This window comes from Manis pentadactyla, chromosome 5 (genome assembly GCF_030020395.1).
Source record: "Manis pentadactyla isolate mManPen7 chromosome 5, mManPen7.hap1, whole genome shotgun sequence".
Lineage (NCBI taxonomy): Eukaryota > Metazoa > Chordata > Mammalia > Pholidota > Manidae > Manis > Manis pentadactyla.
In genome coordinates this window covers 173,313,735-173,326,921 of record NC_080023.1, presented here as the reverse complement: position 1 = coordinate 173,326,921, position 13,187 = coordinate 173,313,735, and the positions used below count along the sequence as shown (strand labels likewise).

Below are 13,187 nucleotides of genomic sequence, written 5' to 3'. Positions count from 1 at the left end.
CGTCTTAGTGACACCTGCCGCCCAATTTCCTTCTTTACTGCGTCTGTCTCCCCCACCTCCTTCCTCTCCAACGGTTCAGATCCTGGCCCCCAGTAGGAGCTCGCGAGTATTTGCTGAGTGAATGAATATGCGGATGATGGAATAAAGGAGCAGGACGATGCTGGTGATGGAAATCAAGATGGCAGTAAGAGCCCGAGGATCAAGGCCACCACCACCCGGTGCCCACGCCGGGCTAAACACCTGCCACACAGTAACCGGTCGGATCGGCCCCTCAGTGGGCCTTCACATTGTCATCTCATTTGACAACAGAGAAGACAGCTCAGAAGGCCATCTCTCCTCCCCTCAACACACACGGACGCAGAGGGGCAGGGGCTCCCGGACCACCTTCACCCCTGGGTGGTCCACACACAGGCTCATGTGCAGAGCTGGTACTGAGGCCACATGTACCACCCACCTACTGTGGGCACTGTGCACACTGCACAGTGGGGGGCAGGATGAACTCCCACGTGTTGCAGATGGGGAAACTGAGGCTCAGGAAGGCAGTACCAGCGTGCGCCTGCTCTGCCAGCTAGCCACTGAGCAGCCCCGGGCAAATGGCTGAGCTTCTGATGCAACAGCAGCCGCCACACCCAGCAGATGCTGCTCAGTGTCAGACAGAGCGGCCTCATCTGGTTAGACGCCAAGGCTGTCGGCTTCGGCATCTCCTCCTCCTCATCCCAGCGCGAGTTACACAGGCCAGCGGCCCCAGGGGACGGATGGAACCCATCTTCCTCCTGCACCTGTAAGATGGCTCAGGACTCTGCCTGCCCCTGCTGCAAAGAGAAGCTGCTTTGCAAGGAAAAGGAGAACATCCGCCCTAGGGCTCTCATACACTTGGCTGGGGCAGGGACCAGGGCAGCCTTTGGGACAGCAAATAGGCTGCCGGGAAGGTCTGCTGCCGTTCCCCAGCCAGGCCCCTGCAGCACCCAGAACAGATGCCCTCAATGACCAGGGCAGCACCTATGGGAACAGTGAAAAACCAGAGAAACGCGAGCATCACACACAGGTCAGAGCAATCCCAAGAATGTCCCCCAGACCAGTGCACGAGGCGGCGAGACAGGGTCCACAGCACTGAGCCTCTCCTTCCAGGCTGACCAAAGAGAAAACCAAGCAGAAAAGAGATGCTATTCATGCAAAACTGTGATATTTATGCAAAATGTGAATATCATTTATGCTAAAAAAAACCCTAGATGTGTATTTATGCCCATGCTGAGAATGGTGCAGTTGAACTGCACGGCCACTGGTGGGTTACACGTGGGTTTCGCATCTTCAGCAGGCACACGGATTCCCAAGCACCAGGAGTAAGGAGTAAGGAGCATTATGTGCAAGAGCCGAAAAGTGCCAACAGCCCGGCATCCATCTGCTGACGGGGGGATAAACACACCACACGCCCATGCCGGGGAACGCCCCTCAGCCATGGGCGGCACGCCGTTCTAGCAGCCACGACATGCTGGAGGGGCCTTGCAGACGTGCTGCTGGGTCAAAGAGCCCAGACGTGAAGGCCACTCTGTGCAATTCCACTGATGTGAAATGTCCCCAACAGGCCTGAAGAGGAATGGGAGGGGGAGTGCTGGGGGAAGCCTCCTTCTGGGGAGAAGTTCAGAATTTGAGGTGCTGGGTACAACCCTCTGGATACACTTACTGCCTTAAAATGGTGGGGTTAGGTTATGCAAGCTTCACCACACAGAGTGTCTATAAGGAGCAAGGTCTGAGCCAGGGGTGAGCCACCCGGTGAGGGCAGAGCTGGGGTGGATGGTAGGTGCTGGACCCAGCAGTGAACACCTGGGGGTGAGTCTGGGGCACACCTGCTCCCCACCCCCAACAGCACCACCTCACTGCTACACTCCAGGGGGCAACATCTCAGGGGCTGCCATGGCAACACACCCATGCTAGAAAGAGGTGCCTCCCTGCACCCCACACGGCTGATCTTTGCAGTATCTGCCAGGAGGCCCAGGCAGCTGCCAGCAGGGATCCCATGCCCTGCCTCAGGGTCACGGTGCCTGCGCCCCCTCCCCCTGGCTCCAGGAGCCTCTGCTGTCCACCCACTACCAACCTGTGGAAACAAGAGCCTTGAACAGAGCAGGGTCCGGGTTCTAATCCTGCCTCTGTCTCCCACCCTCAGAGTCGGCCTTCTCACATGTCTGCAGGGGTGCTCTAGACCAGGATACAGGGGAGCAGACCACACAGCCCCTGGCCTCTCAGAGCTCAAACCCAGGAGGGGAGGATGCCTACAATCAACCCAAGAACCTGAGCCAGTGCTTCTCAGAGCAGTCAGGGCAGGCTTCTCAGAGAAGGGGGCAACTGCGCTGAGCCCTGAGAACTAGATGAAGCTGGCCGTAGGGAACAGCATTCTGGGCGTGGGGAACAGCAGAGGAAAGGCCGAGGCTGCACCAAGCATGCACATTGGAAGAAAGGGCTGAGGGTACCTGTGCTCGTCTGTGGTCAGCCCTCCACGGCCATCAACCAGATCCGCCCACCCCTTGACCCTCAGTGCCCTCTTCCTGTCCTAGCTTTGCCCACCATGCCAACACTCGAGGCCATTCCACCTGCATCTGTACCTGCCCAGGTCTCCCCTAGAAGCCCCTGTCCCAGAGGGGCCCTCCTGACCCCACCTGAGGCCAGCCCATCCCCTCTCTGGCCCATCCCCCTGGATTGCACGTGAGCTGGGTGTGGAGCGGAGGGGTCTCTGCCTTAACACCCAGGATGCGGCTGTGGAAGGTGTGGGGTGCACAGTGCTGACGGAACATGGTCCACTGGGCACAGATGCCACCGAGAAAGATAGGGGCTCAGGTACGTGGGAGGCGGTGCGGGAATGCAGACGCGAAGGCATGTGTCTCGGGGCGGCGCCTACTGCACCGTCCCTGGCACCACTGGGGCCCTGACCGTGTGAGCCCCGACCCAGTTCCCGGGGCCCTGAAAACATCCTTAGTTAGAGGCTATTGGAGCCTTGAGCCCCAAAATTCTGCAAACGTGGGCAGGATTGCCCCTGCCTCACACATCCTGAAGCATTTGCTTAAAATGTGGCTCCACAGCAGACTGTGAAGTCAGATGGAGTCCTAGAATCTGCATCTGACAGGCCCCTGGGGACACTGCTACACACCCACCCTGGAGAACTGCTACTATGCCAGGGCCTCACACTGTCCGTACGGCAAAGTACATGGGCTTTAAAAAGATGGGTCTCTGCCCACCCCACCACAAGGTCCTGCTGGCTGAGGCAGCTGTCACATTTCCCAGGTTTCCTATACCCCGTGTGCTCAGGACCAGAGCTCTGTCCCAGCTACCAGGGCTGCCCTGCTGGGGGATGCTCAGAATGGCATGGGCAAGATAATTTTAGGTTGGGGAAGCAGGGGGACACCCCTATTCCCGACCCAAGTGAATGCTCTTCTCCTACACTTCCATTTAAGCCCCCTGCTCCCACCACTCTATAGCAAAAAGTCAAGATAGCTTAGGAAGCATTACACACCCACAAAATAGGTGCTGTTGTTTCCACAAGGGAAATAGGCTCAGAAGGGCTTGAGTGACTCGTGCCATCACACAGCCAGAGAGGGCAAAGCAGGGTCCGCCTCCTGTCTGCCGCCCAGTACCTGTGCCCGCCAGGACTAGCTGCAGGCTGAGGCCTGTCACCTAGGGCCCACCTTGGGGCTGGCTTGGGCCTCCAGGAAGCTGCCCAGAAGTGCCAGGTATCACAGGCGTCAGTCCAGCACCCAGCAGTCCCTAGTTGCTCTGTCCCCGCCAAGTAGCACATTCACAGAGACTGGACCCCAGACAAGACATGCACCCCAGACTCAGATCAAAGCAAGAGGAACAGGGTGCTGCAGGGTGGCAGGTCCCGCTGCACAGTGGGGCTGAGGGCAGATGAGAGCACAGCCCACTGAGGGGGAAGCACAAAGCCCCATGAGGCTGGGGACAGGGCCCAGGGGGTTCCCTCCCAACGCCTGTACCTCGGCCCTGCTCAGACCAACAGCTTCCTGTGGCTTTAGCTCTGTGGCTTCTGAGTCCCAGTTTCCTTGTCTGTAAAGTGGGTCTTCCAGAGGTGACCCCAGGGCCTGCTGCGAGAACCAGGACCCTCCCCAGAACAGTGGTTCTCAGCAAGGGCAACTCTGCCCCCAGGGGACACTGGGCCCTGCCTGCGACCCTCTGGTTCTCACACTGAGGGGTGGGTGGGGTTGGGGGCACCCAGCGGTGCTGCTCACATCCTAGGATGTTCGGAACTGCCCTCACAACAGAGAACCCCCCCCTCCGCCTCATGCTGGGGCCTAGGGAGGGCCCCCAGCTACTAAGTGGAGACAAATACAGACTTTATGGCTCTCATGGCCACAACTGAAGAGCCACACTTGCCTGTACGTGTGCACACACACAGGAACCCACTAAGCTCTCTGAATGAACCCCCAGCCACACCTCCGACTGGCCCTGCCTGAGGCCAGCCCCGCCTGGACAACGCAGGCCTGCACATCACAGCAGGAGGAGGTCCTGGCCACCGGCACCAGGAAACAGGGCGTGTGTGCCTAACGGTTCCTCAGCACTCTGCCTACTCCCCTGGAAAGGTGAGGGTGCCGCTGGCCCCCTTGTGCCTCATCTCCAGGCCTCAGGCAAGGGCACAGGCCTGGCGCACTGTGTGCCCACGCAGGCTGGTCTGTCAGAGTGGTAGACCCTTGGGGACCCCTCTGCCCGTTCTCCCTCCCTGCAGCCGGGAACACCCCATCCACAAGGCACTCCTGGCTCCCACCCCAATTCCCCCTGCTCTCCACTCTGCTCCCCGAGCTACCTCTCCAGGCCAAGCCTCCCCGACCCCCAGCCAGCAGCCAGAGGGTTGTCCTAAAACCATCCGAGAGACCACGTCACCCCCAGGGACAAGAACCCTCCAGTGGCCTTCCACCCCTTATGGGGCCCAATGCAGACCATTCCCCCGTGTTTTTCCACACCACTAGACCTCAACCTACCGTCCCCACTCCTGCCACCAGGAGCTCCCTTCTGTTCCCCAGACGGATGGGCTGCCACGATCACAGGGCCTTTGCACCTGCTTTTCCTGCTGCTTGCTGCTTATCTTCCCAAAGCTCCAACCTTGCCTCCTCAGAGGACTTCTCTGACCAGGTCACAGCATAGGACCTCTGGCGGCAAAAACACACCAGCCAGCAGGACAGCTGGGCTCAGAGTCAAGACCCTAACGGTTGGCAGACCCAACACCTACCAGGGCTGTGCCTGCCTGGCCAGGCACCACCATGGTTTACGGGTCCACCATGGAGTCCCGTCATGCTCAGACCCACATGCCTGGCATCAGCAACGTATAGCCAAGGGCGCCCTATCTGTAACTAAGGGTGCCACAGAGCCTGACAGGGCCTCCACTGGGTCCTGGGAGTCCTTTGGAAGGCAGAGGTCTTGGGGCTCTGAGCGGCAGGGTCTCTGGATTCCAGGGCAGGTGAGAGGGTGCTGCCAACAGTCAAGGGCAGCTGGCGCCCAGGAGACAGACGACCCCACTCTCTACATACTCAAAACAAAACTCTCAGTGAAAAGGAGTCAGCCACAGCCCCAGAGGACTCCTTTTCTGAACGCAAAGCCACCCCCAAAAATAAAAATAAAGAAGGCAAATGAGCTCGTTTCACTTTTTCTGCTCTCTGGAGGTTTTACCCTTGGGGCTGGGGACGCACCTCCAGGCCTCTCAGGCAGGGGGAGGAGCCTTGTGAGAGGGCCGCCAGGGTAGGCAGGAAACCGGGCCACGGTGGGCCTCCCGGGAATCCGGCAGGTGTGGGGGCAGCAGGCCACAAAGCAGGTAAAAAGGCACAGCGCCTGCACCAGAACTTGCCCAAACCTGAACTCCTGCCCCCCCCGAACTGGACCCCACACCAGCCACCCTTCACTGCCAAGGCCAACCCGACCTTCCGTTTGCTTAGGTGCCAAACTGCTATCTTCTTGGACTCCTCTTTCTTTCACACATTCTTTAAAATGTATACAGAATCTCACAGCTTCTCACCACGGCCCCGGGCCAGCAGCACCCACGGCCTCGCACCTAGCTTATGGCGTGATCCCGAGCGGGGCATCCACCCTGGCCTCGGCACTGCAGGCCTCCACCGGAGGGAGGCTTTTCAGACACAAGAGACCCAGCCCTCCACGGAGGGCCCGCTGCAGCTGCACATCACGCAGAGTAAAATCCAAATTCTCCCGGGGCCACCACAGCCCCGCAGGAGCCGAGGCAGCCCTGCTGGGCCCTTGGGCCCCTGACATCTCCCATTTCCTTCTGTCACTAACGCTGGTCCCCCAGCCCAGTGGCTCCTTTTTCCCCAGCAGCAGCTGTTGCCGCCTGAAACACGATGACTCCCTTTTTCAGCACCCCCTCGGCAGCAGGCTCTGCGTAATTATAAACCGGGGCCGGGTCTCCCTCCATCCCCACAGTAACCCAGCCAGCACAATGCAAGCAAACGTGTGTTGAATGAAATGAGGGAACACATAGCTTTCTCCTTGCACCCGCATGGGAGGGGACAGCAGGGTGACCCAGATGCAACCAGCAAGCTGCAGGGCTCTCACTGTGTCTGAGAGGCAGATGGGGAAACTGAGGCTCAATAAGGCACAGTCACGAGAACAAGGGGTCACACAGACCAGTCAGAAGAGGGGTCTTGAGACTCCTTACCAGTGCTCTTCCCAGTGCAGCATGAAGGGGCAGGCTGGCCCACCTGGGAGCCTGTTCCCCCTTCTCTGGGATACACCTGGGGGGTGACTTAGACACCCGGCCAGCCTGTGGTCAGGCCTCCCCCTTGGCCCCAGCCCTGTGCACAAGGCTGTCCAGCCGTTAGCAGAAGAGGCCCTCCTGCAGGGCCAGCAGGCCAGAGTGAGGAGCTCATGCTCAGAGAGGAACCCCAGGCCCGCCCTGAAGGCTGGTTTCTGTTACAGCAGATGGGGACAAACAACAGGTGTGCACGGTGGCCTGCCGGGGAGGGCCACGCGCCGGCCCACGCCCTGCTCCAGTGAGTGCCAAACAGGAAGCTCTGGCGTGGGGAGCAGGCAGGGCCACCCTGAGACACCCTGAAAGTAAAAACAAGCCACGTGACACCACGAAGGGAAAAGGGCACTGGCTTCCTCCCAGCCCCAGTTGCCTCCAGCCCTGACCTCACTTCCTGGCGCGCCCCCAAGGCGCTGCCTCTATGGTGCCGATCCTCCTCCAGGCACTGTAACACCAGCCCCCACCAGAGGCTTCATTCACTTATGTTACAGAATACTGATAGAATCCTAAGAAGCTGCAAAAACTACACAGCAAGGTCCTGCATACCCTCCAAGCGTCCCCCAGCACTGACATCTTCCAGGACCCAAGCATCATGGAAACCAGGACCCCAACAGACGCACATCGCTGTTGACGAGGCTCTCATCCTTGGTTGGCTCTCTGCATTTTCAGTGTCTTTGTGTGTAAGTCCATGACACTATCACATGCATATGTTGCCACCCATATTACAACCACCAAGAGGACCACTCTGCCTGCATGATGGACTCCCTTGGCCAGCCACCCCGGTGAGTCGGGCCCTTGCAAGCACAGATGGGTTTCTAATGGTCTGGCTCCCACTAGAAAGTGAGCACCTGGAGATAAAGAACTGACTGTGTCTGTCTTACTCAAAGTACCCCAGGCACAGGGCCCGGCATGCAGTAGGTGCTCCATAAGTACTTGGTGAAGGATTCTAACAGCTCTTTACGTTCTGCCAGCCCTGTGGACTCCACACTTTTGGAAGGACAGGGATCTTCCTGTCACTCCCCAGAGACCCAGGAGCTCTGCGCAGACCCCTCAGAATGCACATACCCATGGCTTGGTGATGGTGTGGGCAGAGGGTCTCCACTTGGGCAGTGGGGATCTTCATACAAAGGGCGCAGGGGTCCCTGAAACTATAGGCCTAGTGTGGCGTGTACTGCCTGGGAGAAGGTTCCGGGGTTCTGGCTTTGCTCTAAGAGCTGTCCAGAGGGAGGTGCTGGGAAGGAACAAGGGTGCCAGAACCCGCAGCCCAGGCCCTGCACCTGCACTGTGAGTTCACACCAGTTTCTCAACCAAGCCTGCAGATGCTCACATAGCACTGACAAATCCCCAGTCTTCCTGAGGGCCAGGCCCCGGCCAACTGCCTCTGCACACGAGGTGCTCACTTTACACTCAATTCAGCCTTGCAAGGTGGCACTGTCGAGGTCCCCACCAGACAGGAGAGGACCCTCCAGAGAAGGGGTTACGCCTGGCCTTGAGCCCTTGCTCCAGCAGCCAGAATACCTGATACACAACAGGCCCTGGACCCTGTGGCCCCATGCCTGGCATAGAGTAGGGCTTGCAGCAAACGTGTGGAGCCCCAGCAAGGCCCCCTTAAGAACAAGGTGGGGGCTTGTACCCAGAGAAGCAGCTGGCCCTTCAAAAATAACCCCAGGAGAGGCTTCACGTGCAGCCAGGCCCACATCCTGGCAGGCCCTAGGCCCAGCCCCAGATACCCCCTGACACTAAGATGTCCCTTCCAAGCCAGACCCAGGGCTCTGCCTGGGCACATGTCCTCTCCATGCTACCCTGACCTTCCCTCCTGCTCAGGCTACACGCAGCTGGGTGGTCTTGGGCTGTGGTTGTCTCCTGCTGCGATTAAGCCGCTTGTTACCAGCCAGGGAAGGCTTCTCCAAATGCCAGGCCTCCGCCCCATATACAGTCCTGAAAGATCCCACTCGACTTAAAAAAGAAAATCTGGTGCAGGGGAATCCAAGCAAAAAGCATGAAGTATAGAAGTTCTTTGGTGAATCTTTCCACACTAACATTTATGGCCCAGCCAAGCAAGGATTCTGCAGGGGCCTTGCCCAAAAGTGGGGCTGGGGAATCTTCAGAGCTGCGCAAGGCCAACGATCAGGGACAGAAAGTTCTCCCAGGCGGGAGAGGAGTTAACTGGTTAAAAGGCTCTGAGCTGCCCAGGCTCCGGCTCCCACCTCCGCCAAGGCAGCCTGGCCTCACTGCCCAGCCCAAAGCTGACAAACCCGACTGCTGAGTCAGGCCCGGCTGCACTCCGGCCCGATTGTTTGCAAAGACAAAAGGGGCGCTGATGGCCCAACTCTCTGGCTGGGCAAGCAGGCGCTGGGGGAAGACAGCTGACCCAGACAGCCCAGTCCAGCCCCCTCTGTGCAGAGCCCGTGGGAGCCCCTCCCGCCACTGTGGATCCCAGCGAGCCCTGGTGGCAGGTGGCGATACCGAGAGGCTTCAGTCCACCGGCGCAGAAATGAGGGTCTGGACAGTCCTGCTGACCCACATCCCCGCCTGGGTCCCCACCCTTGGCAACACCCATGGCAACAAACAGACAGAGCTGGAGGCCGCCTCAGCATCACAGGTGTTCAATGCCAGCCGGCCAACAGATTTTGTTACAAAATGTCACTGAAGTTGGGAGCACACAGTGGTAAAATCTGTGATGACTCCCAGCTACCCTCACATGGGTGGTACTACTCAGGGGACCATGAGAAGAAAACTGGGGTGCTCTTCCCACCTGTGGCCCCAGAGAGCAGACAGAGTGTGTGGGTTCTGGAGCCCGCGCCCCCGGGTTCAAATCCTGTCACTTCAGCAGCCTTGGGCACGTTCGAACCTTCTTTGCTTTATTTTCTTCATCTATGAAGCAAGGGAAATTACCCTCCCAACCTCATGGCTGTCGTGAGGACAGGAGCAGGGGCCAGACAGCACCCGGCCCCCCAGGCTGGCGCTGTGCTAAGTGGCGATTACTCCCATCTTGGACATCTGGGCAGTTCAGCCAGATGACCAAGGATCTGCTACGGCCGAGCCCGGCTCCCAACCCCACCAGTGAGCCAGGCTGCTCCTCAAACAGTGCCTTGCTCTTGGGCACATCTTGACAACAACATCCAGAGCCCAGGATTTGGGCTTTGATAGCTTAAGAGGAGCTAACTTTCTAAAAGGGGCTCCTTGTTTTGTAACTGCCCTTCCCACCCCCAGGAGAACAAACCCCTAACCCCATCAACATGCTCCCTGCACCAGGGCACACAAGCAACATCAATCAAGGGGTTGAGAAGTCAGACTGCATGGCAGGCTCCTTTGTGCCCCTGAAGTTCCTGTGTCCTTCCCCAAGCAGCTGCCAGGCCTTATTAGAGGTCTTTTTAAAAAAGGCAAGGGGAGGGGGGCTTTGAGTGGAGGAGGGTGGGACATGCTGCTCCGAAGCACGTCAGACAAAAGGCCCACAGGCCGGGCCCACTCAGCCGGGGACATCTGGCCCTGATCCCGTCTCACCTGCTGTACTCTCACAAACATCAGACCCAGGTTGGCAGCAACCTGCTGCCACCATCTGCTGGGCACCAGAGCAGGTCAGAGGGGCACCCCAGACAAGCCCTGCTGCCTGTTCCTAAGAATGTCAATAAACACTTCCAGAGCGCATACCTACCAGCCCGGGCCTGACCTAAGCCCTCTGCTCAGAGAACTCAGAGGTGCTGTCACCACTGCCCCCATTTCCCAGGGGTGGAACATGAGGCACAAACATCTGTATAAACCATGGAGGTCACACGATTAAAAAGGGGGAGGCTGGGGTCTGAACCCGGGAGGGCAGGCTTCAGAGCTCATGCTGCCCCCCTTCCCGTCTGTGGCTTGGCCTCTGCCAGGGGCAGAGAAATTCAGTCTGCCTTCTCTCAGCTCTCCTCGCTTGCCCCCCCCCACCCCCAAAACGCAATCCCATTTCACAAAGTTGGAGAGAGTGATGGTTCTCAGACATGAAAAGGTGGCTGCAAACGGCACAACGGATGCTGTAGGGCTGGCAGTCCTGGGGTTAAAGGCTCCCTCATGAGCGCTCACAGTGGGAGACCCAGGGAGCCCCCAGCCCACCAGCCTGGTCTCCAAGGACTGTGCCCACACCCCCTCCACTAGCTGGGCATGGCTACTCACCCATAAGTCCGCTGGATCAAGGTGGGGTGCAGCTGCTGCACGCCAAAGGCAAAGCCTAAGAGGACAGAAGAGTTAGGGACTGAGCCCCACAAGGAAGAGGAAACACGTCCACCACCTATCAAAAGGGACCGTCACTTCCCCTCCACTCCCAGGCCACCCCTCCACAAACCCCGAGGCTCCCAGCCACGGGACCCGAGTGACAACACCCTCAAGTGCCTGGCCTCCTCATCTCCAGCCCTGGGGACAAACTTCCTCCCTCCCTTGGGGACAGCTGACAACTGGGTGAGGCGCTCTCAGCGCCCATCCCACTGGCACACACAGCTGGACGAAGAGGTCCAGCTCCCAAACTGGGGTATGACTGCTCTGTGACAGCTCTAGGCAAGCACATGACAGCCAAGTGCCACTCCTGGGGCAGGGCGAGGGGGGCCTTTCCACCCACCAGATACCAACACTGAATATAGCAACCCAGGGAAAGAAAACAGGCTCTCACCCGTCTGGAGGCTCCTGGGCTTGGCGCCCAGATAGGCCAGGTTCACATTGGCCTTGCGGCCGTCGATATTGGGGTTAGGATCTTTGCAAGCCCTCTCAGCCGCTGCCCGGTCAGCCATGGTCACCTGGGGGAGCAGACCCATCAGGGGCTTCCCTTGCTGGTGGGGGCGGCAGAGGGCTCTGCCCCGGCAGGGGTGCTCACTTCCCCCTCCCAGGGTGCCAGTTACCCACAGCGCTTAGCCCAGGCCCCTCTGACCCCATCCTGGCGCCCTCCCACAAAGCTGCCCCCTGGATTCCAGCTCCTCCCCACAAGTTCAAGTGCTGGGAAACCCTGCCTTCAAGGATATAAACAACCCCCCAGGGGAAATGAGGCACCCACCCCAATCCCAACCCCAACCCAAAGGGAGGCAGGAGTCCCAGCCTGGCCTGCCTGCTCGTGGGGGCAGCAAGTGTCTTCATGGGAGGGGTCTGGGGATACTAGAGTTAGAAGGGAAATAGGAGATGCGTCTTCCAAACGTTTTGTACTTAAAATGTTTATGAGGGGTGCCTGAGGGATCCGTTGGAAACATGAGGTGGCAGGCTATAGGGCTCCAAGCCGCCCTGGGGTGAAGTCTCTGCTCCTGTTCCTTTGTTGCTCCAGGAAGTCCTGAGAGGAGCCGCCCGCCCCCGAAAACCTCTCCACGAGCCTGAGTCCTAATTAAGCACAGCAGCTCTCCCTTTAAAACGCGCGGGGATGGGGGCAGGGAGGCGGCCAGGCTGGCGGGAGCCCGAGAGAGGGCGGCAGGTGCCGCGCCGGCGGGAGACGCTCGGGACGGCTGGGCGTGCGCCCGGGGGTTGACTCAGCGCCCCGGACCGCGATACGTGCGCGGCGGGGTGCGCGCCCGGCCGCGGGCCACTTACGAAGCCGTAGCCGCGGGACTTGCCCGTCTGGCGGTCGGTGATGACCACGGCCTCCTCGATGTCCCCAAAGCCCTCGAAGTACTTCCTGAGAGAGGCGTCCGTGGTGTGGTAGGGCAGGCCGCCCACGAAGATCTTGGTGAACGTGGTGTCCTTTTGCGAGCCGTGCATGGCGCCGGGGGCGGCCGGCGGCCGCGGAAAGCCCGAGCTCGGGGCGCACGACGCGGGCTGCAGCAGCATGGGGGGCGGCCCGCCGCCTACGGACACGGGCCGCGCGGCGCTGCGCTCATGGAGGGCGGCGGGGGACGAGCGGAGCGGCGGAGCCACCGGTCCAGCCGCCGGGCCCGTCCACTCGCGGCCGCTACCGCCGAGCGCTACGCGCTACGCTACGCTCCGCCGGCGCTGCGGGAACTGCGCCTCGACGCCCGCCCCTGGGCTTTGTAACCGGCCCCGCCCCAGCCGGCCGACTCCGCCCCTCCCCGCCCCATTCCGGGAGCGCGGGGGCCGCCGGGAAGTGTAGTCCGAACCCCGCCCCGACGCGCCCCGCGTGCAGGGAAGTCCCGCGGCCTGCGTGAGCGCCCGGCGGGGGCGGGGAGCGCGCTCTGGGGCCTTTCTAGAGAGGACTGGCTGCGGGCGGGCCTCGACCCAGACCCCAGGGCCGTACCCCCTTGGAGTGCACGGTCTCGTGCATTAGAGGTAAACGATTATTAGAATCATGTTTATTGAGTCAAAGTGTATCCCAGAGCTAGTTAGGATACAGCAACATCTAAAAGATCAAAGGATTTCTGTCTTAAATATAAAATAATTCGTTCGACGAATACTTACCAGAGCCCCTCATGCAGCAGGCACTCCAGGATGGCTGCTGCACGGATGCACAACATACTGCCCAGCCCCGCGGAGC

The 13,187-nt window shown here is 59.9% G+C and overlaps 1 protein-coding gene across 2 annotated transcripts in view; it reads right to left on the bottom strand.

Moving 5' to 3' along the window:
* The window catches only part of RBM38 (RNA binding motif protein 38), a 51,646-nt gene extending 38,934 nt beyond the window's left edge, over window positions 1-12,712 (bottom strand). The window contains exons 1-3 of one of the 2 annotated variants that reach the window (XM_036901899.2): window positions 12,290-12,712; window positions 11,391-11,514; window positions 10,901-10,955 (exon numbers count right to left, since the gene is read on the bottom strand). In XM_036901899.2, coding sequence (XP_036757794.1) covers window positions 10,901-10,955; window positions 11,391-11,514; window positions 12,290-12,526 — 416 coding nt within the window. In that variant the 5' untranslated portion in view covers window positions 12,527-12,712. The remainder of the gene's footprint in view (window positions 1-10,900; window positions 10,956-11,390; window positions 11,515-12,289) is intronic. The other variant, XM_036901898.2, reaches the window with a different exon arrangement.
* Window positions 12,713-13,187: the final 475 nt, after the last annotated feature.